The sequence below is a fragment of the Mauremys mutica genome, chromosome 5 (genome assembly GCF_020497125.1).
Source record: "Mauremys mutica isolate MM-2020 ecotype Southern chromosome 5, ASM2049712v1, whole genome shotgun sequence".
NCBI lineage: Eukaryota > Metazoa > Chordata > Testudines > Geoemydidae > Mauremys > Mauremys mutica.
Genome location: NC_059076.1, coordinates 140,872,683 through 140,898,734, shown reverse-complemented (window position 1 = coordinate 140,898,734; position 26,052 = coordinate 140,872,683). Strand labels below are relative to the sequence as shown.

The 26,052-nt window shown below is 51.4% G+C and overlaps 1 protein-coding gene across 1 annotated transcript in view; it reads left to right on the top strand.

The window, feature by feature from the left end:
* Positions 1-2,135: 2,135 nt before the first annotated feature.
* Positions 2,136-26,052, top strand: part of LOC123371421 (ventral anterior homeobox 2a-like) — a 48,774-nt gene continuing 24,857 nt past the window's right edge. The window contains exons 1-2 of the mRNA XM_045019024.1: positions 2,136-2,424; positions 16,950-17,137. Coding sequence (XP_044874959.1) covers positions 2,136-2,424; positions 16,950-17,137 — 477 coding nt within the window. The remainder of the gene's footprint in view (positions 2,425-16,949; positions 17,138-26,052) is intronic.

Sequence of the window (26,052 nt, the reverse complement as noted above, 5' to 3'; positions counted from 1 at the left end):
GGTCGTTTACACGAGTTGCTGGGAGATTTCGGGGAAGTCAGTGGGACTGTACAGAAAATGAAGGGAGGCTGGGGAACACTGAGCGCCGTGGTGAACTAAGATCTCAGCTGGGCTGCGGTTTGCTGCCCCTTTCCGCCGTCTGCCCCCAGCACTGTTAGGAACTCGCGGGCGTCTAAACAGGGGTGACCCAGGGTGGGGCTTCCATCGGGGCAGCGGCAGAAAGCCATCGTGTCTCGGCAATGAACATCCGTGATTGCAAATAAAAAAAACCCTTCCGTGTGTTTCCTAACTGCCGGGCTCCGGAGGCTAATCGCCCCCACATCTACGTTCAATAATAAAGGCCTCGGTAGCCCCCCCCCAAATGGAGACACGAACTCTAAGGAGAGGAGAACATGGCCCGGTCCAGAGCCGGGGGGTTCTGTAGCACTCAGTGACCAGAGCTGACGAGGGGAATTGACAACTCCAGGAGTCACTCTGGCGTGTCCGCACCAGACAGGCTCAATCACAACAGTCACAAACATTTACCAAAAATACTCCCCTTAGGAGAGGGGCGAACAATTGCCCGCTTGGATCAGCGATGGGGGAGAGGGTACTCTGTCCGGGGGGGTACTCTGTCCTGGGGGAGGGTACTCTGTCCTGGGGGGGGGTACTCTGTCCTGGGGGGGGTACTCTGTCCTGGGGGGGGTACTCTGTCCGGTTGGGGGCAATTCTATAATAGTCTATATGCAAAATCCAATCAAACAAACAAACAAGAATACCCCGATCACGTACCTTTTTTTAAACAAATTGTGCTTATAAAACTAAAGGGCTGGGTCTGTTTTCCAACGCAGCCCACGCCAAGCCTCCGCCTACACCAGTGTGTGTGTTAGTTTGTTTGCTGCTCGTTCAGCAATCTGGGAGCCAAGGCTCTGTCCGCCTCCCCCTGCACTGAGCGCCTGCCTGCCACCGGGGCTAGCGGCCCGCCAAGGACCCAGTGAAGTGACTGACCAGCCCGTGGCCTTCTGTTCCTCTCCCGCTCTTCCTCCCCAAATCACCCCCTGACAATGCCCCGTGCGCCCTGGGCCTTTATAGCCCGGCCCGGCCCAGCTCCCTGGGAAAGGAGCCGAAGGGGGTTCGCCTGCCGGGGGGGGGGGGGGGGGGGCAAAGCACAGGGACTCTTTGTTTGCCAATCAATAGCCAGGGAGGCTGCGGCAGGAAATTACGTGTGTGGCGAGCAGTCAGTTTCAAACGGCTGCTTTACTCCCATCGCTCGGCCGGCTCACTCTCCTGCCTCCCCGGGGAGAGCGGGCGGGCTCGGAGGCGCTGCTGCGAGCCGCAGGTGGAAGCGGGCTTTCTCCGTCCTCCGGTTACCGCTGATGATTGGTTATTCGCGTCTTTGGCGGCCGGGGGATGAGAGATGGAGAGAAGGAGGGGGCGCCTGAAAAATACCCCGGACTATTTTAATTAACCCCCCCTTCCCTCCCCTCCCCAACCCAAATCCCCCCACCTCCCCAAAGCAGGCGCGATCGCTGGGCACGCGAATCAGCGGCGGAAGGCCGGCCCGGCTGGCTGGCAGGCAGGGCTTGGCGAGACACTGGCTCGCTCCTCGGGTTTTGCTCATCAGAGAGAGACACGGGAGACAGGAGACACGGAAGGAGCGGTCCGCGCGGGAGGCAGGCTCTGCTCTTGAAGTTTGCAGGAAGAGGGGTGCTGGGCTGGGCTGGGCTGGGCTGGGGGGGGGGCGGGACGTGAGAAAGGACCAGGACTGTCAAAGTTTTTAACTCTTCTTCCACCCGCCTCTGCCCCAGGCGCCCGGCGGGCACCGGCATTTCTTGACTCCTGCATTGAAATTTGGTCTTGGGGGGTTTTTCCCCCCTGGAGGGGGGGGCAGAAGGGAGGTCCGGGGAAGGGGCTGTTTAAATGGATCGAGCCTGCCCCGCAGCCCGGGGGGAAAGGCTCCGTGAGTAGGGGGAGAGAGAGCCAGGAGGGAACCGGGGGGACCTCGCTGGGTCTTCCCGACCATGGTGCTCGCCCTGGGGGAGGGCTCCTTAGCTGCACCCCGGGGCTGCCGCCGGCCGGAGCCAGGGCGCTGATCCCCGCCTGGTCTTGGGGGGCAGGAGGACAGCCGCCCCCCCCGCCCCGCTCTCTGTCTCTTGATGTTTGATCCCTCCGCGGCGGCCACAGGCATGAGCGATGGCGGTGCCCAGGCCGGCAGGAGCCCCCTGCTGCTGGGGGAGCCGGGCGCCCCGGAGCGCGCCCGGGGGAAGAGCGGTGCCCGGCGGGAGCTGGAGACCGCGCTGCGTGGAGCCGGCGGCGGACTCGGACTCAAGGACGTCCCGGGAACCTCGGCGGCCAGCCCCGGCTCGTCCCAGGAGTGCGTCCCGGAGAGCGACAGCCAGTCCGGGGGAGGAGAAGCGGATTACTGCCGCCGGATCCTGGTGCGAGGTAAGGGGGGAGCGCGGGCCGGCCCCCAGCCGATCCTTAGGGCGCATCCCCTGCAACCCACCCCCTGCAACCCAGCCCGTGCAACCCCATCCCATCCCCTGCAACCTCATCTCCTGCAACCCCATCCCCTGCAACCTCATCTCCTGTACCCCGATCCCCTGTATCCCCATCCACTGCAACCCACCCCATCCACTGCAACCCACCCCATCCACTCCAACCTCATCTCCTGTACCCCCATAACCTGCAACCCCATCCCCTGCAACCCATCCCACCCCTGCAACCTCATCTCCTGTACCCCGATCCCCTGTATCCCCATCCACTGCAACCCACCCCATCCACTGCAACCTCATCTCCTGTACCCCCATAACCTGCAACCCCATCCCCTGCAACCCCATCCCCTGCAACCCATCCCACCCCTGCAACCTCATCTCCTGTACCCCCATAACCTGCAACCCCATCCCCTGCAACCCCATCCCCTGCAACCCATCCCACCCCTGCAACCTCATCTCCTGTACCCCGATCCCCTGTACCCCCATCCCCTGCACCCCACCCCATCCCCTGCACCCCACCCCATCCACTGCAACCTCATCTCCTGTACCCCGATCCCCTGTACCCCCATCTCCTGCAACCCACCCCCTTCATCCCCACCCCATCCCTTGCATCCCAACCCATCCCCTGCAACCCATTCCACCCCTGCAACCTCATCTCCTGTACCCCCACCCCCTGCACCCCATCTCGCCCCCTGTATTTCCAACTCCTATACCACTTCCATTCCCACCCCCTGCACCTCATCCCACCCCTGCCCCCCCATCCCCTACACTCCATCCTACCCCCTGTCCACCCATCCGCCGCATATAGAGCGCCTCGAGCCCCGCTCCCTTCCCCCCGGAACAGCACCGATCCCCCCCAACAATAATACCCCCAACCCGGCTCGTTCCCTGCCCCGGGGCCTGTCCGCTCCCTCCCCATCCCAGCGCCCCCTCGCCCCCAGGCCGAAGGCGGCCCGGAAGGGGAGAGCGGCGGGTGGCTTTGGTACAGGGCAGGCGAACGGCGCCCCTCCCGGCCCCTTTCCAGTCGCCTCCCTTGCCCACGAAGGACCAAAGCAAAACGGACGATGGTGACTGGGGGTGTGTGGGGGGGTCCCTGCTTGTCCGCTGCCTCTTCCCCCTGCGCCGCCCGGCATCCCCCTCCCAGCTCCCGTGGGGCTTCATTGAGAGATTTGGGAGACTGGGTGCGTGTATTCGGCAGAGGGCTGTGCTGTGCTGTGCTGTGCGGGGGGGGGGGGGTGCGGAAAAGGGATGGGGGGTGACACCCCCCCCAGCCTTTCTGCCCCAGCCCCTCGTTTTTATCGTCTTCTCGTTTAAACGGTCGGTCTCTGCGATGCATTCAGCTCTGGTGGGGGAAGGGGACCCCTCTCCCCGAAATAAACACACGGGGGGGGGGAGGATCCCAGGGGGCTGCTTTGGGTTTTAAACCTTTGTCGCAGGAAAAAAGCGTCATGGAAGCATCATCGAGTTAAGAGGGTTTTTTTAATAGCACTTGCTCCAGGGAAATAAATAAATAAATAAATCCATCCATCCCTCCCTCCCCGGGATCCTTTCAATCGTTTGTTCAATCGACGCCTCTCGGCACCGAGGGGTTCGAGCAGGAAATCCCCCAGCGAGGGCCCTGCCCTGAGACCCCGGAGATTTCCGCGTGGCGGGGGGGAGGGCGAGCGGTGTAAACGCTGAGCATCCAGCCCCCAGAGACGGTTCAGTCTCTCTGTGTGACTGTTTATTCAAAATAACAATCGCGTAATGGCTAGAGAACAGCGGGTCCGAGTAGGGAGGGAAACCCCCCTCTGCTACCAGATTTATTGTCGAAAGCCTCGATTTTGTTGTTTGCCTGGTTTTTAAATTAATATGGCAGCGGGGTTAACAGCTTTGGAGGGAGCATTGCAGTGGAGGAAAGAGACATTCTGGGCAGACAAGAAATTCGAAACACCCCTCCTCTTCTTTCCCTTTATACACTCAGAAATATCCCAGTCCCGCTCCCTTCCTCGGGGATTTTTGTATTTCCCCTCCAAGACTGATTTGTTTTTTAGTCAACCCTCCATGCAGAATTATAAACAGGTTCCAAGAACTGCGCTGTCTTGCATTTTAAGATTCCCTTCGGAAATATAGGGGCTTTTATAGAGGAATCTATTTTTAAAAAGGAAATCACGCGAACCTATTTGTTGTGTTTGTTTGTTGATGGGTTAGATAGATAGATGGGGTGGATGGACATAGATAGATAGATAGATAGATAGATAGATAGATAGATAGATAGATAGAGGGGGTGTATGGGGATGGATAGATAGATAGATAGATAGATAGATAGATAGATAGATAGATAGAGGGGGTGTCTGGGGATAGATAGATAGATAGAGGGGGGTGGATGGAGATAGATAGATAGATCCGGGTGAAGCGGCCACATTTTCCCCTTGGCCCGAGCAGACGGGGAAAGTAGGAGAGATTCAGATATTTCTCCGTACCCAAAGCGATTGCGAGTCACGTTAGAAAAGGCCTCGGACGTTTCTAATTTTTCTCTCCGCTTTGGCTTGTACCTTGTGGGGTGACATAATGTTGACCCCATTTGACAATAGCATCTGTTCTGCGGAGACCCTGCACATTTCAGCAAGATCCGCTTGTACCACGGATTTTCCTTTTAGATCAGCTCATTTGCGTGAAATTACTCAGATAAAAAGAACGGCTAAGAATGGTGCACAAACTGCTGCCGACATGGCGAAAAGTTCGGGGTTTGCAGCTTTAGATTTCGTTCAGTGAGGCGTGCGGGGCTCTATCTATACGTATCTCCGGCTGAACCTCCGTTTGGGATTATCTGTACCTTTACATTTACTGTGTATCTATGCAAAAACAGCATGTGCCCAGGCTGTAACACTTCGAATCGGTCTATCTACACACGGATAAACACACAGATGTACAAATGTCTGCGAGTCATAGACGTGTGTGGCTATCTGTGAGAGAGATATATACCAGGTGCACATGGATATGTTTGTAAATATGGGCGTGTATGTTTGTGGATAGATAGTGTTTGTGCGTGTGTATATCATATAGGCAGTAAAGTATAAAAATACGCGTGTATATGAAGAGACGTGTGTCTGAATATAGAGATCTGTCACCATATATTGCTGTATGTGTATTTATACACAGAAACTCTCTCTCTATATATATATATCACCATATATTAGGCTTGGAAGGACGAATTTTTGTCAGCAAATGTCAGTAAAAGTCCAGTTTTCACCGCAGACATTCAAACCAAAGGAAAAATATTCCCCTCAGTAATAATAATAAATTACAGCTAGGCAAAGTGAGACAAAGGCTGCTTGGGAACTTACTCGATTTTCAGTTAAACTTATTTGCTTTGCATGTTGGCCGGCGATACTGACAATTCGTGTGTTAATGGTTATAAATCTTTCACTCTTTGAATCTCACCATTTCTGGTCATTAAATAATTATTGTCTGACCGCTCCCATAATTCCCCCTCCCCGCAACTGTGAGCATTTAAATAGACACAAATAAACAAAATGCTTAAAAATAAACCTCAATAATGTCTGTGATAATGATCACGACGTTCAATTCGGATTCTGAGAAGCATGCACATATCGCCAAACGTGTATGGAGTGCGTGTCCACACGGAAACCAATTATTTCTGGATGTGCATGTAGCGCGTGTGTCCACAGAAACGAAATATATATGCAGCCATATATGGCCAGATGTGTATTTAGTGTAGATATACAAAGAAGCAAAGTATATCTCGCCATATATTGCTAAATGTGTATGTCGTGCGTGGATACAAAGAAACGAGATGTATATCACATGTATTGCCAACCGTGTATGTAATGTACAGATACACTAAAAACGAGCTATATATCGCTATATATTTCTAAATGTGCACGTAGTGTATATATACCCGGACGAATATACATCGCCAGATATTGCTAAATAGGCATGTAGTGCATGTAGACACAGAAACAAAATATACATCCCCACGCATTGCTAAATGTGTACGCAGCGCATTTATACACAGAAACTAAACGTATTTATAACCCTATATTGCCCAACGTGTATGCAACCAGTGTGTATATACACCGAAACAAAATATACGTCGCCATAAATGTGTCTGTAGTGCATGCATGCAAAGTAACTAAATATATTTAGCCATATGTTGCCATGCGTTTGTATAGTGTGTGTATACACAGAAACTGACGTGTGTGTACATACATACGAGGTGTGGGTGTCCATAAGTGACCCGTATCTATATCTGGTTCGGTTGGTGTGTGCAGGCATTACAGGCACACACAGCACTCTGTGGCTATATATACACACACAGTCTCTAGCAACAGTTGTGTAACTTAACCGGGTAACATAGTGACATGGGGACTCGGAATCTTTCTCTGTAAGCGGCTGGAGGTGGCGAGCAAGAGAGGGCGGCATCTCAGTCCTGCCCTTCCCTGTTTCCCCCCAACTATTCGCTATTGGGGCGGGGGCAGAGATACTCGCTGCCTTTGGGGGAAGGATGGTGCCCCACTTCCTACAGCCTTTTAGGCTGCCACTGCTTTGGTGCCTGGCTGGAGGCGGCCCCAGGCGGGACTCCCGGGGTCTCTCGCTAGCTCTGCACGGAGAGGGAGTTGGGTCAGGGCTCCTAGGTTCTAGCCCGGGTCCCTTTGCTGTCATTATGTAACCATGAGGTGCCTGCCATCCCGTGCCTCAGTTTCCCCGTGCCCAATCCGGGGATCAGTAACACCTGGTTCAAGTTTAACACATGAACAGCTGATTGTTAGGGAAGGCCGGGAGGGTGGTTAGTTATCCCCCGCGGTTCCTCCTGCCGGTGGGGGGAGACTCGGGAGTGATTGGGGAGGGGTCCCTGGCTGCCATCCCATCTTGGGGTGGGGTCAGCGGAGTCCAAGGGGGCACATGGCGGTCGGGTGAGCGGGGCCCTGTATCCCTCACCCTCCTTGGAACACGGGCCGCCCCCCGGCAGCTGCAGGGCAGGGGAAGGGGCCGTCGTCCCGGGCGCTCCTAGCAGCGGGGTGAGCCGGCTGCACCGGGCTTTGCCCTGCGGACGCCGAGCGAGCAGAGCTGGGTTCCGGCGGCGGGGCAGGGCGCGGGGGTGTTTGCGGTACGCGCGGGCCGGGCCAGGCCGGGCTCGGAAGCCGGGGTTCGAGCCCGCTGGGGTCAGCCTGAGCTCAGCAAGTGTCTCCCTGGCCTTGACTGACACCCCAGCGCCAAGCCACAGCCAGGGGCCCTGGGCTCGCGTGCCTGGCAGGCCGGGTCCCCCCACGCGCGGGGCTGAGGCTGGGGAAGGAGCGTGCGAGGCTCCTTCTGCACCAGAGGCGACTCAGCCTGCGGCCTCCCTCTTCCAGAGCAAGAGGAAAAGGCGCCGCAGCCGAGCCCCGCTCTCCGGAGGGGCCTGACCCCCACTCCGCTGGCGGGCCTGGGCCTTCGCCTGGGCAGGGCTCCACCATTTTGCAGGCTTCCCCACCGCGGGAACAAAATGGTGGCAGAAGCATAAAGTAGGGAACTAGCTGCATCATAATATTTAAAATATCGCCCCTGGCAGCCCTTCCATATCGGCCTCCCTCTTCCTGCCCGCCCGGTATTTCTCCCCAAAGGGAAAGAGCCCAACCACCGCCAGGCCAAAGCAGCAGCGGATCAGACACTCTGGCCAGGTAAAAAAACAATTCAAATCCCCCCAACATGTGATGAGACACGCGCCGTGTCCCTTACCAGTCCGGCCCTGGGCACATGCACCGTCCGATACAGGCGCGTTCCCTAGCAGCAGCCCCGGGCAATTGGCGCGGGGCGGCTGGAAGAGGCTCTGAATTTCTGGCAGTGGTGGCGTGAGGACCATGGGACGGGCCATTGCTCCTGGAACTGCTCCTTTCTTAATTTAGCGGTGGAGTTAATATTTTTCTCAGACCAGGAATAATTTGACGCGTAACTTTGGGCGGAAGGGGGCAAAGGGGGTGGACTGGACCGTGTGGCTTTTACATATTGTCCGTTGGAAGGGTTTGACTTTATTTTAATGCACTTAAAAAAAAAAACCCACCCGTGACTTTATTCCACCCGTTATTAAAAATCATCATAATTTACTTGAAAAAAGACATGGCACTCGCCGGACGGAATATTGTTTGAACGCCTTTTCTGTGGTTATCTCAGGAGCGTTGCTGAACGGGGAAATCCCCTTTAAAACCCCCGGGCCTGATGCCGTTTGAACAAAGACAAGGGCGCATTGTCTCGGTTTTTCGGATCACCGGGATTTTTGCTTTAAAAATAGCCGGCGAAGGGGAATCAGAGACAGGTCCCTGCTCCGAAGATCCGCCGCCGCGTGAAATATACATGGTCCATAGCTTGACTCTGGATATTTCTCGCAGTGGCCTGTGCAGGAAATGTTCCCCATGTCCGTGCAACTCACATGTAAACGGGTTTTGAGCTTCCTTCCCGTTTGGATTTTAAAATGTAATTTATCTGCGATCAGTTTGCTTAACAACAGCGGATTCCGCTCCCCCCCCCCCCCCCAGCCACAGAGACCATCCTTTATAAATCCACGTCCCTTTTTGGGGGGATGAGCTGTCAGCAGCACACAGCGATGACTTGAGGGGACTGACGGGTTGTCTTGCAAACAAGATACAGTGCATCGCTGCTCACAGATTGGAAAACGTCAGAGCGTATTTTTTCCCCTTTTTTAAAAATTCCCAATCCCCACAGGAGTCTCTCCATTTCCTATTTTAAAAATTGCAATGTTCAGTCCTCGCAGCTCATTTAAAAACCCAGGGAGTAAATAACTAGCGGGCGCCAGGTTGTTCGTAGGAAGCGGTTCTTGCAGGGGCTGGTTTTGCTGCTAAAATCGAAGGGGAATGGGAAAAAAATCGGTCTCAAACGTGTCCAGGTCTGAATGTAGAGCCCCGAGCTAGCAGCACTTCGCCGGCCTCCACAAAGCGGCCGGAGCGGATCCGGTTTGTCGAGGTTCCTAAATTGCACCAAAGCGGCTTGTGATTTACGTCCGAAGGGTCAAAGAGCAGCGCGAATGTAGCCGCGTTTTGAGAAAGAAACGGCCCCCCCCCACCCCAGTTCCTCACCCCCCGCCTCTTCTAGCAGGGTGCTTGGCTTGGGGCTTTGCAGAAGAAATGTGTGTTGGAAAACAGGTCTCCTTGTTTTCTCTCTGAGTGCGCCTCAAGCTATATATATATATAACAGGCTAACAGAGGCAGGTTTTTGCTTTCCTTTGAGGGGATCGCTTTTACGTGGCACGCTTTACAAAAACGGGTGCGATAAACTGCGGAGGAAGGTGCGTTACATTAGATGCAAAATAGGAAATACAGTTCGGGAAAAGAGTCGCTACTTGCATGAATCCATAGTGGGGGCTTATGTACCTAGAACATCGCTGGGTTTTGCTGTACGTATGTTGGTGTGTGCGTATTAATATCTGTATCGTTATAGACACATCAACACGCGGGTGCATTTACGGCCGCGTCTAGACACCTGTCCGTAGAGTGTGTGGAAGGCACAGATTAGACAAACAGCACCTGCAGAGCCAACGAAACAGAAGGACCCTTTGCGCGTTCGTTTATGAAGGCGGCGCGCAATTTAAATATTGCCCTTTTGAAATACGCCTCGGATCTACAACCTCAAACGTGCAGCCGGGGAGTCCCTCAGCGCGGCGGGGTTTTAAGTGTCGTCAGCTGTTGCTGAGATCTGACAGTGCAGGAAACGAGCAAGGGAGGCCTGGTCCTAGCCGCTGGGAGAGGAACTGATCAGGTTTAAACCCTCTCGTTGGTTCTCCGTTGTGGTGTGGACTCATTAGCACGATCCGCCTTCAGGGAGGTTGGAAGGTGCCTGGTGGTTTTCAAAGAAAATGTGCTTAAACTTAGAGATGGGGACGGGGCACTTTGAGAGCCACCCCCCCCCCCAGCACCCCCACCCCCGTCCCCGACCCAGCAGTCCCGGGTGTCCCGTGCGCACCTCGCGGAAGGGCTGTGACGGTGCCCGGGTCTGGCACGAACGGGGAGAGGGACCCGGCAGCCGGGACAATGGGCGCCCTGTCCGCAGTTAAAGGAGCCGCGCGCTATTTCGGGTCGTTAAAGAAACAGCTACTGTTGGGGTGCGGGCTGGGGAAGCCAGACTCGATACTTCGGGCTGGAGCCAAGGGGAGGTTAGCGGGAGAGAGGAGGCTGAGTTCAGGGCCTGGGTGTATTGGTGTAGAGACACGCGTGGGAGGGGAGCGACTGTGGGTACCTAAAGAGGCGCCGAGGATCATTCACCCGCCTTGCCGCCTCCCCAGACACACCCTCACCGCTCCCCGAGTCCGAGCAGTGCTTGGTGCATCAGGGAAAGAGGCGTTTCACAAAGCAACCAGCCGAAAGAAACCCCACTAGAAACAAGCAACGGACAAACACCCCGTTAATATAGTAGACAGGTTAGACATGAGCATCTTGGAGGTTTACAACATCCCCCTCAGAGACCTGACATCCTGATCTATCGGTAGTGGCTTAGATCTGTCCCGTATTGTTCTGTCCCTAGGGGAGGGCTCAACTCTCAGCACGTTAGTTATACAGGTGAGGAAAGGGGAGGGGGGAGAGACATTGCCTGGTTTTCCCAAAGTCTGCCTCTGCTGGGGTCTGTACTGCAGTATATGGACATGGGGTAATATACATTTATGTTTAATATACAGTATATATCTTGCCTATTCATAATGCATATACTGTAACACACACACACACAAAGTGTGTGTCTGTTTGTGCATGTGTTTATACACACACACACACACACAGACATATAAACTCAGAACCTGAGTTTATTTGCTTGTAAGAGCTAGAAATGTGTGGGCTGGAAGTGGAACCCTCACTGAAGATATTATGTTGTGTGTATAGCTCTATAGACGCACACGTAGCTCAGTGGTTTAAGTATTGGCCTGCTAAACCCAGGGTAGTGAGTTCCCTCCCACTTTGGGAACTGGGGTAAAAATCTGTCTGGGGATTGGCCCTGCTTTGAACAGGGGGTTGGACTAGATACCTCCTGAGGTCCCTTACAACCCTGACATTCTATGATACAAATATGTATATATCTTATACATATGTGCATATACCATATAAATATATGTGCAATGTTGTAGCTGTGTTAGTCCCAGGATACTAGGGAGACAAGATGGGTGATGTATTATCTTTGCAGTGGTTCTCAACCAGGGGGTACATCAACTCAACTAGATATTTGCCTAGTTTTACAATAGGCTACAGAAAAAGCACCAGCGAAGTCAGTACAAACTAAGATTTCAGACAGACAATGACTTGTTTGTACTGCTCTCTATACGATACACTGACATGTAAGTACAAAATTTATATTCCAATTGATTTATTTTATAATTATATGGTAAAAATGAGAAATCAGCGAGTTTTCTGTACGGGTGTGCTGGGACACAGTGTTATTTTTATGTCTGATTTTGTAAGTCAGTCATTTTGAAAGGAGGTGAAACTTGGGGTACGCAAGACAAATCAGCTTCCTGAATGGGGTACAGTCGTCTGGCAAGGTGGAGAGCCGCTGGATTATTGGACCAACTCCTGTGGCTGAGAAAGCCAAGCTTTGGAGCATACAGTGAGCTCCGCTTCAAGGCCTCAGTTCTCTCACCCACAGACGTTGGCCCAATAAAAGATATTATCTCCCCCACCTTGTCTCTGATATAGATATACACACACAGACACAATGAGAGTGTGTTACCTATATCTGTGTATGTGTGCTGTAAACTGTATCTACTAAACACAAATAGTGTGGCGTACAGTGCGGGGGGGGGGGGGTGTAGGGAATTTTTGCAGGTGTAGTTGGAAAGGACCCGCCAATTTCTCCATTTGATTTCCCCCATTACAGTATTTTCCCCTCCTCGCTGTTTCAGGTGTTAGGTCAGTGTTTCCCAGCGACCAGCGCCGGTCCCTGAGATCTCGCTGACACAGCTTAGGAAGGCAGCAAGCCGGTCCCCGGTATCAAAAAGGGCGAGAAACACTGTGTTTGAGCCATCTCAGCAGCCAAGGGCTGTGGGGCAGGGAGAAGATTCTGCAGACAGCTGGAGTTACCACTAAAAGCTCTTTCCCCATGGGCGATCGGCTCAGGAGCTGGGTCATCGGGGTCTGATGCAGCTTCTGCTCCAGCTGGACCGGTGGCTTCTCAAAGCCTATCCACAGGTCCAGCCCGTCTGTAACCTGTCAGCCAGTCTCAACCCCTCCCACCCTATTGTAGTAAAATGGTCACCCAAGGGTTAACTGGGCTACTCAGAAGAGTATTATGGGCTGGAGCTATGCTCCACCCCCTCTCCTAGTTACATCCTGTTTAGTTAGCCGGTGCCCCTCCCCCGTTACATGGCTGGAGACAGCATCACCATCCCAGCCTGCGGTGCTGTAAGTGGAGTGTGGGGTTTTGTGCACTGAGGGGCCCTTTGTAACACCGGCCATGAGGATGGGCTCTGCCTGGGAATGGCAACTGATGGGGCAAATGAGGGTTTAATGCAGAAACCGAGGACTCGCCGCCATGTATTAAGCCTGGGCTGCTCGTTTCTTGCAAATTAGAGGACAGTCAAGGACCCACGGTTAGGGCGGCCAGAGAGCAAGTGTGAAACGTCGGGACGCATTTTTCCCCGGGGTGGCGGTGGTGGTAATGGTAGCGGATATAAGAAAAGGCCCCTCAGAGCTGCCCGTCTGGTCCCCCTCCCGACCCACCGAAGACAATTGGGCCCATGGTCTGCGGCAGTAACACCTGCTCCCCCAGAAGGAGTTTGTTCCAGCCTCAGTCACCCCGAGAGAAGAGTTTAGATTTGCCACAATCGTTGACAGAGCCCTGCCCCCCTCGATGGCCACTTCACTGCACCCATCACAGCCCCCCCATAATCAGCCCCAAGACCCCCATTCCTAGGCTAGCCGCGCTTGCCTCAGCCCCACTCCGCTTCCAAGCCTGCCGGCCCTCCTCTCTTCCTTCCACATTCCCATGACTGACCTCCAGCCATAGCTCCATGCCCGGCCTCATCACACTCCTCTCCCCGGCTGCCCCCTGAGCCGCTGCCCCCTGGCTCTGCCCTCCCTTGCTGGCTTTGCAATCTCCTCCACTCCTGGCCCAACCAGAACGAGCAAGCGAGGCGTTCAAAGGCCGGGGCTCAGGGCTGAGCCCCATAACTGATGGGAGCAAAGGGGGATGAAACCAGAGCCTGATCTCCGGGCTCATCATAATGAATAATAGTAAATCTGCAGGCGATTCAGAGATGGTTTTTACTGTTATATTTAAAGACCCGCATGCAGTTCCCTACCCCGTGCACGCTCTGTCTGCCAAGCCCCATCCGTGCGTCTACCCCTGCTCCCGCTTGCACTAGCATCCATTGCCCAGTATGGCCCAGTTGGTCAGTCAAGGAGTGCTGCAAAGGTGGCCTTTGCTCTCCCCTCACCTGAGTGCAGCTCTGTGCCATGTCGGTGTCCCAGGCTGCTCCGAGTTACATCGAGAAAGGAGCCAATGTGGCATCCGGGGAGCTGCAGAAGGCCCTGGCCGCCCCTTCTGTGCCAGCGGGAAGGAGGGAGGTGGTAGAGAAGCTCCTTTGACATCCTGACACTATCAGAGGATTTAGTCCCCTGCACCGTGGGTATCTCCCAAAGGCCGACGGCACAACCCTCGGCCCAGACGCCACCGTCCGTGTGACGCAAGCAGCGGAGAAACTGGGCCTGGTTTGTGTGTGCTGGTGCTAGATGGCAAACGTGCTGGGGAAGGGGCCGTGACTCCACAGGAGACCGGGGAGCAGCCTTCATAACGAGTTCGGTATTCGGCGACCTGAGCCTCTTTCACAACTGTCCCCTAGCACCTTGGGAATTTTTTTATGTTACAATTTGTTTTTTTGTTCACCAGGTAATTTCTGTGACTAATTCTTGGGCTGCAGGTCAAGTGAAAGCAGCTTATCAGTAAGCGCTCAATGATTCAGAGCTTAAATTTGGAGCTTGAGTTGCTTAGATTTGATTGGTCACATAGATCTCTAGATCTCTCACCCCCATCCACAGATCTCTCTCTCTCTCTAATTCATAGTTCCCCTCTCCCCACCCCCAGGCGCTAGGTGCCTCAGAGAGCAAATTCTTAGCTTGATCTTAGAGGCAAGTCCCCTCTTTCTGTTTCTTTCTCTGGTATTTGGGGGCCACCAAGGTATCTGGATTCCAAGTCATGTTGTATTGTTCCTGCTTCCTGGTTGGATGAGTATAGTTTTAGAGCCACGTTTCTAGCATGAACGTTCACGATCTCAAGTTCAGATTTTCTCGTCTATTGATTTTTGTTGGTATTTGTTTAGCATTGGCCATTCTCTTACCAGGAAACGCATTCAGTCGAATATGTGCGCAAAGCAGACATGGAAGGGGAGTGAACACGGGCCCAGTGCCCTTTATGATTTGAGGGAATATTTTTAGGAAATTTGTCTGGGTATTTGCCACTCTCCACTCCTTAAGTCTTTCCAGCGCCACGTACTTTTCTTGGCACCGTGTAAATAATGAACATATAATCCAATGAGACTGGAGCTTTGTGCTTTCCCCATCAGTCCATGGAAAAGGGAAATTGACTAGGACATTTACCCCTAGCTGCTGAGGGCTTTACTGTTGTATCACAATTTTGGAGCTGATCACAGATACCTCTTGGGGGGAAATTTCCTCCTGTACAGAGGACCAGTGCAAGGGAAATGCATCACTTATGTCCCACATAAGCCATTACATGCGTTGTATGTGTTACACACCAGGGAATTTCACCTTTTGTGAGGGTTTTTTGTAAGGATGACTTTAGCTAACATTGGCCCTGGCCTCACATACCTGTCATGTTGAGAACTTCCACAGACTCTGTACGTGGAAGGTTACAAGATCACCCAGGTTTTTAAGTATCAGAGGGGCAGCCGTGTTAGTCTGAAGCCATAAAAACAATGAGGAGTCTGGTGGCACCTTAAAGACTAACAGATTTATTTGGGCATAAGCTTTTGTAGGTAAAAAAACCCACTTCTTCAGTTGCATCGGAAGAAGTGGGGTTTTTTACCCATGAAAGCTTATGCCCAAATAAATCTGTGAGCCTTTAAGGTGCCACCAGACTCCTCGTTGTTTTTCCAGGTTTTTAAGTGAGATCTTTTTTACCTTGTTGCTCATCTCCCACTCCTCCATGCTCAGAGTGCTGGGATCTAGCTAGCTCCCATTTAGCACCACATGGGAAGGGCAGGGTGGTTACAAATCCCTGACACCTGTTCACCATCCCGCAGGTTGAGAGCCCGTGATAGAGAATTCCAGACAGGGTGTGGTCCCTGCTAAACAAGGGAAGCAAAGTTGGAAACCGAGCTGGGTAGAAGCCGGCGTGTCGGAGTTTATAGTTTATAGCTGTTCTCTAATAAATGTCTACTATATAAGACCATGACTTATTCCCTATGTCATGACACGGTGTCTGAAGCTAAACCCACGAGAAGGTGCCAACTGCGGTGGTGGAGTCCGTGATACAGACATGGGTAATGGCCATTGCTCACTTCTGAACTGGGTTAGGTCTCTCCGTGACCTAAACTCACCTCAGGCCCAATCCAGCAAGGTGCTGGCTGCTTTTCCCTCCCATTGCCTTCAGTGGTACCGCAGGGTTCTCAGGTGCATCCTAACAGGTGCACAACATCGTGGAGAGCCAGGCCCCAGACAGGCAGCTAGGAGAGCAAACCCCACAGCTTGGGCCGGTGGGCATTTTTTGGCAGAACATGTTTTCCATGCAAAATGGCTTTCGGACAAAAATAAACATTTGTGCGGAAAATTTTTGATTCAGACAAAATGTTTCAGTTTTCCTGTGAGAAGTGGAAACCAAAAATGAAACGCTTTTGGTCTTAAAACGAGAAGCAGCTTGTTTGAAATATTTTCTTTGTTTCATAAACAAATTTCTGGTTTCAAAAATCACACATTTTTTGACCAAGAACACTTTTTAAAAGAGGAACATTTTTCTGCTTCCATCTTAAGTTTTTCATCCAAAAATCAAATAATCTTAATGGGAAATTCTGATCCCCCACCCCCAGATTTGTAGATTATAAAGCCAGAAGGGATCGTTAGATTAGCCTCCTGTATAAAAGGCCAGAGAATTTCACCCCCTTATCTTTGCACTGAGCCCAGTAACGTGTTTGGCTGAAGCATCTTCCAGAAAGGCAACTGGGCTGGATTTTAAAGGATTTATTTTTTTCAAGACCCCCCACAAAAATAATTGGTGTTTTTTGACTAGCTCATAGACTCCTAGACTTTAAGGTTAGAAGAGACCATACCCAGGAGTCTCCGTCTCTTTAGCTCTGCCGTTGGGGGTTTTGGGGACTGGGTTTTTAAGGGCTGAGTCTCTGGACAGAGAGTCTGGGCAGGAGCCTCTGGAGCTCTTGGGACCTGGGCAGAGACTCAAACAGCTCTCTCGCTGCGCCCTCGCTGAGCCCACCCCCGGCCTCTGAGAACGGGAGCCTTCTCTTCACGCTGCTCTCCTTGTGCTGACTTACAGATGCCAAAGGGACCATCCGGGAGATTGTTCTCCCCAAAGGGCTGGATCTGGACCGGCCCAAGAGGACCCGAACCTCTTTCACAGCCGAGCAGCTGTACAGGCTGGAGCTGGAATTTCAGCGGTGTCAGTATGTCGTCGGCAGGGAGAGGACGGAGCTCGCGAGGCAGCTCAACCTATCAGAGACACAGGTAAGAAGCAAGGGGTCTGGTGGCTATTCCTGTCCACTCTGCATGGGGGGCAAGCTTCCAGGGGGCCATGCAGGATGTCCCTCGGCACCCTGCAGCACAGCTCTCTGGCAGCTCCTAGTCCTGGGGTGTTAGGGCTACGGCCAATTTGCTCCATGGCCTGGCTGTGTTGGTGTACCGCTCTGCAGTGTCGAGGCTGGCTGCTCCGGCTGGGTGCTGAGACGGGGATCATGCAGTGACTCCTCCCTATGGTGTTTCCCCAATAGAGAGGATTGTAAATCATCCAATTAATCAGCAGCCCTCGCTTGCCTGCTTCCCGCCACGGACGGACTCTGTGGTGACGAGGTCCTTGGGAGTGTGGGGTGATGCACACCGAGCGTGGTCAGGGTGAGGCATATATTCAGCCGTCTCAATCAATTTCCCTTTATTGGGTACCAAACCCCCACCACCTTTATCACCACAGTTTGAATCCAGGACAGTCAATCAAGAGCACAGGCTTCTGCCACTTGAGCTAAAGGAGAAGCTCCATTACCTATTTAGTAGTAGTAAGCTATCATATGCTGTGTGGACTAGCCTCAAGAAGAGGACATGACATGGTTAATCAGTGTTAACTTTCCTGGGAAGCTCATCCTAAGAGCTTGAGGTTCCCAAAAGGAACAGAACCATTTTGGGAGGAGAAGAAATACTGCTGAGAATCTGACAGGTACCCATCATGCACCTGTGAGTTCTAAAGCAATTCCCAGAGAAAACCTTGAAGGTACAGTTAAAAGTCCATACTAGTAATGGAAAAGTAAGAATTATTATAAGGATGCTATTGTTACCAAACATGCTCATTGAGAGGCTAGGAAGTTCATAGCTAAGGTTAAACTTACATGAAACTCAGACTTTTGAAAGTAGGGAAAGTCTCAGCTATGATCCCCAAACAACCTTAACTCTACCCCCTTGACAATACCAGTCTCCAGTCTTCCCTGCCTTGTTCTTTCCATTGCAACCCGGTAAGAGGTGTTATTTCTGCAAGCAAAGACTTTCTCTAAGGACTTTAGAAAGCCTCTGAGCTACCATACGACTCTGGGCAGATAATATTTGGAGAGGACACTGTACTTATCTAGCTGGCTGGTGATGTACTGAAGGGGTGTATCCCAGAACATTGGTTTTATGCCTGATTTCATCGATACACATCTCTGAGAGCAAGTGTGATGCTTCATCATGATGCTAAACTTCACCTTTTTCATGTGCATGCTAAGATAAGATGATCTGTGCCTAGGAAATGTATATAGGGAAACTCTTTATCTCTCTGTCTAATGGCACTTGGAGAACTGCCTGACACACAGTCATAAGGTTTGATCCCGAGAGTTGCTGAGTGCCTTGCTTAGGTCAGCCTGCAGGATAAGGCCTCACAGGAGCTGAGGGGAATGATTGCCTTCAGCGGGCTGGTTGTGTGATCATGGGTTTGTAGGGTAGGTTTGTGTCCGTGGAATACATTTTTTTTGACAGAAAATGGCATTTGTGTCGAAACAGGCCAAAACTGAGAGGAGATGGTGAGCATTTTCATTGGAATTTTTCAGGGTTTTGTGAAAAAAATCTGAAAAAAATGTTGCCGTTTCCGGCAACTGAAAACCGAAAAGCTGTGATTCAGACCTTCTGCGTGTATGAGGAAGGTTCTGTTTCTCCATGCGTCCAACCCAATGCCATTGAAATTAGTGGAAAGATTCCCATCCACTTTGATGGGAGTAGATGCTGTTGTGTATCTAGTAGAGCTGGCAGAAACTAGATTTTCCATTTCCTGGGAAATGTTGCATTTTCACATTTTTCTTCCATTCCGAAATGGGCCCAAATGAAAAAATGACAAAATTTCACATGAAACAAAATCATGTCCCCTCTCCCACCCCGCTTTGTTTTGGGTTCATTAAAATGTTTTGTTTTGCTAAAATGGTAATATTTTGTTCCAATTTTGAGCTTTTTTTATACTTAAAAATTGCCAAAAAAGAATTTCATTCCAAAAAGTCATTTTAAAACAAAAATCAAAGCATTCCATTCCGCAAACGTCAAAATGGACCATTTCAGCATTATGAAAATGCTGTGTTCAGGCAGGGTTGGGGGCGGTGTTTTGAAACACAATTCAGCTGTAATGGACACTTTTTTAAAATGTTGAAATTTAGATGGAAACCTCATTTTCCACTGAAAAACCCTTGAGATGAATATTTTCCGACCAGTTCTAGGGTCGGGGGGATCAATCTCATTCTAAGGAACAAGCTGAATTCCATGCTTGAGTATAGCCTATAGGCCGGGGGATCATTTGAGGGTGATATAGTCCCCGCAGTGCCCCGGGGAATGCCCACTGACATCGGTAGAAGGCTTGCGTCGAGCTCAAGGGGAGGATGCAGCTTTTATGTAGTAACTAAATGTCTAGTTATTTATTAATTGTTCTGTGCCTCATTATTGCATTCATCACTCAGTGAGAAAATCTCCCCGTCTTCAAGCCGTGGCTATCTCTGCTCGTTACTCTTCCTTCTCTAACGTCTTTCTCTGCATCTCTCCATCAGCTTGGTTTTTGCAAATCCTTTCTGTGCTTTTTGCTGCATTTCCTTCCCTTTGGCCATTCCCAATTCTCAGCCCCTTGGGCTTCACTTCCCCATCTGAGCCAAGAAAAATGATCGGTGATTAAATGGTGAATGTTGACACTGAGGCATCATCGCTGGGTTTTAAAGCTGAGACTCCAGTCAGATGAATAGGGGACAGTGGTGCTCAGCCCTAGGGGTCCCCGCCAAGATCAGGACCCCACTGTGCTCGGCACTCCACCAGCGCACAGGAAGTGAGAGTCTTGCCCCCAAAGGGCATAAAATCAGTAGGAGATGGAGAGAAACAGAGGGGACGTGGGTAGATGAAGGTCACACAGTAGAACAGCTGTGACTAGAACCCAGGTCACCTGACTACTCTATCCACTAGGCCAAGCTGCCTCTCTAAGCACTTCAGCATATTTCTTTGCTGCGTACTCATCAGTTTGATCCAGGACCACATTTTACTAGAGAAAAATGAAATTTACTCACCCTCACACAGGAAATGGTGAAATCCGAACACCAATCCCGGGGCAAGAAGGGAAGTGGGAATTTATTTTGGTCTCTTCATTTCCGGTGGAAATTCACCTGCTTTTTCCAGCAAACGAAACTGCTTCCCCTGCCTTATGCTCTTTCACGAGCTGTTCTGGACGGGAGCCACAACTGTCCGGCTATTTTACTAATCCATGGAAATGACTTCTTATTTTAAGCCAGTTTCATCAGCAGTGAGAATTTTTTCATACAGCTCCAGATGCAATAGGCTGGATTTAATCTATTAGAGCCAGGGCCAGATTCTAAATTACACCTGTGTCAATGCCAAGTGACTCTGTTGAGTCTCTCCAGATTTACACCAGTGTAAATGAGGATAGAATTTGGCCCTGTATTCCTGGCATAAGAGCAGGACTTTCCCTAGGCAACGTACCCTCAGAGATTAGATGCAAATGACCCCTGTTTAGCATCACTGAGAGATGGGAAATGTGATACCATTGAAGACATGGAGGCGGAGATGTCACAGAGGTTTGTTTGAGGGCGGATAATTCCCACAAATCCTCAGGCACCAGAGAGGCAAGAAAGCAGGGGAGTGGTTAGCTCCTGGGACTCTCTGGCCTGGTCTTTCTAAGTCATGAGTTCAATCAACCCTCGTCTGGTGCCCATTGCTGGGTGCTTATTCCCTGCGTGAAATGAGGTGCTGGGTCTCAGTCCCGGGCATGCCACATGCAAACTATCCAGTCTGCATGATGCACTGTCTGGCATCTGTTAGTACACGCGTCTATCTCAAGCTCTGGGCATCCAGTCCAAAGTCATCATGAACGATGATGAGAAGAAATCTTGCCAAGCAGCGGCACTGGCTCCCACAGGCACCTAGATTCATAGACCCCAAGGCTGCTGCTGTCCTGCGGTCCCATTGGGTGCTTGGGGAGCAGTGCAAATGCCTTGTCCCTCCTGTGCAGATGTCTTGGGGTGCATGGGATTTCCCTGTGGATCTTGGGGCATTCATGCCAGTGGGATGGGTCTGCTCCCCAATCTCGTCCTCATCAGGGCATGCCCCACCCTGCCTCATCCAGCTGGGATAACGCGCTGGGTGCTCCTGGAGCAGAGACTCTTGGAAGATTCCTGGCTGCTCCTTGAGTTTTTTCCATGTAGGAATCAATCCGAATCTTAGAACACAAGGAAACGGTGCTCTCATGAGTCCTCCTGACTCATCTGAGCTGTCCCACGTTGGCATGAGCCAGAAGTACTCGCCAGGGTAAGGAACAGAGGGTGGGGCTCCGGAAAACCTCTTTGTGATTCAAAACGTCTCTGTCAAGGCCGCTACTCCAGAAACAGACGCAAGGGGTCTATTTATAGCATCACAATTAAGATGCCGCCATTAAAAATTAATCTCACATCTAGTCATTAACAATTCACAATCTCCACCAAGAGAGATGATCAGATGCTGGCCTGCAACCCCACTCGGTGCCCTCCTGTCGCACAAAGAACCCACGACAATACACACGAGAGCTACAGTGTGCAAAGGGCAGCAATACATCAGGAGAGTATGATTGTTCGGGGTCGGCATAGGAGCCTAAGGAACTTGGTCGGAGCTTTTCAAAGGCACCTAGGGGAGTTAAGTGCCCGACTCCCTTTGGCTTACAGTGGGGACCGGGGACCTCATTGCCCCTGGTGTCTTTGGAAACCTCCCTGTTAACTCCCAGTGGGAGTGGGGAGCTGAGTACCCACACACGGCATTGAATACCCCAGCCTAGTGGAACAGAGGAAAGTGACAGAGCCGGGTGCTGTAGCCAAACAGCCTTTAGTCATCTGTCTCTCTGTCTGTCATCATAACTATGTGCTCATCTGACAGTGCTGCCCCAAGGGTCCTAGCAGGATTGTGGCCCCCTTGTGCTGGGTGTTCTACAACACATGGGACGACCCAAAGACCATACGCCCAGATCCTCACAGGGGTTTAGGTGCCAAACTGCCTTTGAAATCGATGGAAATCAGGGGCCTAAATCTCTTGGAGGACCTGGGCCTTAAAGGCTAATTCTAAACAAGATGCAAAATGAGTGACAAACGTTAGGGAGAACGCATGAGGGTGATGAAAAGACGGTCATGTTGTTACGCAGGTAGCTAACATTGTGTGGTTCTTGATGGTACAGAATCTATCCAGTTCTCTAACTTGCCGGTCCGTCTGTCCTCCACAAAGGTAGAAACACTTAGATGAGAAGTGTTGCATTTAATAAATCTCCAATAGGAACTTTCTTCCCTTCTTGGCTCTAGCAGGGTGTAATTTTAAACCATTGCAGTGCTTGGCTATGGCTATATTTACAATTACCAGATGGGCAGTTGCTGAACTGAGCCAATCAACAAGCCCATGTGTTTTGCTTGGACTGATTAAATCTATAGATGGGCTCATAGCACAAGCCTCGTGTTCGGGTTTGGCTTTCGAATACCACCAAGTTGTGGGGTGCGCAGATCAGGGGTTTGGGTTATCTCTATAAACAGAACCTCTTTTTAAAAGAAATCTCCTAGCTGTGTAGCATCTCTATGGGAAGATGCAGGTGAGGAACCAGATGGGTTTTTAAGGACAGGAACAATAATAAGCTAAGGCCAACGTGTCAGTACAATTCTCTTAACCACGTCATTTCTGCAGAAGAATCCAGCTGAAAATGTGGTAACCCGGAGCTGGATTCTGATCTCATTGGCACTTGTGTAGACTGGGAGAATCTCCCCTGAAGTTAGTGGAGTTACAACAGTGCGAACCTGGTGTGAGATCCGAAATAGACCCGCTGTGTTCATGTTTTCGAGATGATTTCCATAAAACTTGACGATGAGCACGTTGAGTAGCACTGAGTGCTTGCCCCACAATGCATCCACGTACTGTAACAAGCCGAGTCACGGGGCAGCCTCATTGCTGTAACCCTGGCACTCCCATGCACCTCGTTTTGTATTACTCTCATTCCATTCCCCATCTTGTGTAAACTTACTCACATGAATACATCGACTCACGTGGGCAAATCTTTGCAGGATCGGGTCCCCAGATTGTAAACTCTTAGTGGCCAGGATCAGATCTTTGTATTTGCTCTGTAAAGTACCCAGGAGACTGTGGGGCTTAAATAAGTATTACAAGAAGGAGAGATACTACTTCGATTGCAAACTCTTTGGGAAAGGACCATCGCTTTGTCCTGTGTCTGGATAGCACCTAAAATGATGGGATCCTGGTCCATAACTAGGATCCCTGGGAGCTACCACAATACAAATTCATAATATGAATTATTACATAGCTAAACCATTCTGTTTTCCCTTAAACCCACGGAAATCTGGAGTCTGTCATAGAATCAGAATAGCAGGGTTGGAAGGGACCTCAGGAGATCATCTAGTCCAACCCCCTGCTCTCGTGCAAAACCCAAAAATCTAATACAAATCACATGCTTTCCCCTCCCTATCCAGCCAGCGCTACTCAGAATATATATGCACGGGGCTCATCCTGCTGCCAGCTACACCGGCATCCATTCAGAGGGAGCCCACCGACTTCCACTGGATTCCTCCAGATTTATACCGATGTAACTGAGAGCAGGAAGTGGCCCCCATGTCTCTAGCAGGATACGTGCAGCAAAATGAAGCCTGCTGCGGGGAATGGTTTAAAAGTCAAATGCATCTTGTGGGAGAGAAAGAAGAGACTGACTCCTCCGTGGTGCTGATGGAGAATTAAAATCACATGCAGCTTTCAGGAAAGCCTCTGAGAAGCGTATAGAGGTGCCCCCCCATTTCCCGAGCGCCACATCTGCTAAATAGACTGTAAAGAGCATTTCTGCCCCTCTTCTCCATGATGTGACCAGCTCGGGCCACCAAGGAGGTAGATGGTCGAGTCCTTGTTTTATTCTTCTCCGCACACTCTCCAGGCCCCATCACCACTCGTGGTTGCTAGTGTGTTTTGTTTAGAGAAATCTGTCTCATTCCCAGGAGACTCCCCCCTGTTGGGCTCCTGCTGTGTCTCGTGAGGTTACTCTCCTGAGGAACAGAAACTAGATCAAAACCGGAGGGCAAAATTGATGCAGGGACAGGTTTCCGGCCTCTGGTTTTGAGACTGACATTTGTCTGACATCCTTGTCCTCACAGTGGTAACAGATCACATGCTTAGACATTTGCTCCTGCAGATAATTGTGAGCACAAATTGTATCTGTGGAGTATTGAAAACTCTGTTAAAATTGTAGGCTGTCCATTTAAATTTCAGGGTTTTTTTTCCCTGGTCTTTGTTGCAGTCTCAGTGGTGACTGGGCCTAGCATCTGTCAGTGTGTAGTCAGCCCATCTAGAGTAAAGTGGGGTGAGTTGTGTCGCTAGGTTATACGGAGCAGCCTGCTTTGTCTCGCTCTGTTTTGGGGTTCTTGTGTGTTGTTGTGCTGCATTCTAAGGAATAAAGTAGGGTTACGCTGCAATCCTCCAGAAAGGATATTGATGTTTTTACCTAACTTCTCTGTGTGCACACTATGAGCATAACAGTATCTGCAATTTCCAGGCCTCCTGATCAAGACCTTGCTAAAGCCAGGCTTAAAACGTGGCTCCTGCTCTCATCCGGAGTTGGGCCTCAAATCCAAATCTTGGGTCTAAGCACCCGCAAACTTTGCAGCTGGCTCCTTTGTCTATAGTGGGCCAAACCAGAACCCAATATCTGACGCTTCCCAAACTTGGGGGAAATGTAGATCTATGCTTGGATTCACACTCCATGGCTTGGACTCAACTCTAGACTCAGCTTGGTGTGGCTGCACTTACTGGCCAAGGGAACTGCATGGCTAGACTCTTGCCCAGTGATCTGAGCCGAGAAACTCCCTGGCTGTTCTCCCAGCCCCCTGCTTACCTGACTGCTGGGGCGGGGCAGGGTGAGCCAGTTTAGGCAGGAGAACTACATCAAAGGGGAGGTTGATTTTGCAAAACCGTGTTGGCTGGAATAGTGGTTCTGTAACCAGGGCTGGGTCCCATCTGGGCCCCACAGAGTTCTGAGAGGTTCAGCTAAATGATTGCAGTTTGGCCCTGACCCTCGAGTCAACTGCTGAACTGAACCTTGTCTGTGGCTCCAAATATTTTGGCTAATGGGATTTGCCCTCCTTGTTTCTCCTGCTCGCCCACCGGTTCCTGGCTTCCAGATTCTGGCTGAAATAGCAAACAGGGGGGACCAGAAATCTCACGAGCAGAGAGAGCTTCAGAGCGGAACCCCCGTGCTCAGATCTGGTCAGAACACTGAGATGCAGGCTCCTCTCTGCTCCTAAAAGCGACGGCTGATGTGTGATTTCCAGCCCACGAAGTGCGGCTCAGCATCTGGGTACCTATCCAGAGCAATCCACTGATGCTAGCCCAGTCCTCAGTGCAGTGCATTCGTACCCTAGATCCGTTGAGGGCTTCCCATCACTCCTCCCTCCCTCCTGGTGTTCCTTCTGCACCGCTAGCCACGTTGGACTCTGGGTTTCCTGGGAAGTTGGCCACCAGGGCCTGGGAGGATGGGCCTTCCGAGTCACAGCAGCCCTGCCGTGAGAAAACCTCCTGACCCTGCTGCAGCCTTGCTGTAAATGTTGGTTCATTTATGCAGTTCTAAGAGCCCGATCCTGCAGGTTGTCCTGCCCCCCCTCAGCTCTGACTGAAATCCATGGGGACCGAGAGCGCTCCCCAACCCCGGAATGGAGGGGCAGGGAGGGAAGAGGACAGATAGATGCTGCTAAAAGGTGGCCTGGATCCAGCCTTCGCCCTCTCCACAACCGCTGTCAGCTGAGTGTCAGCATGAGCTAATCCCGGCGCGGGTAGGGAAAAAGGCCTCGGAGGGAAGCTATGAATAGCCCAGATGCAGGGAGTAACTGACACATGGCACAGAGAGCTTTAAACCTCCGAGGTCA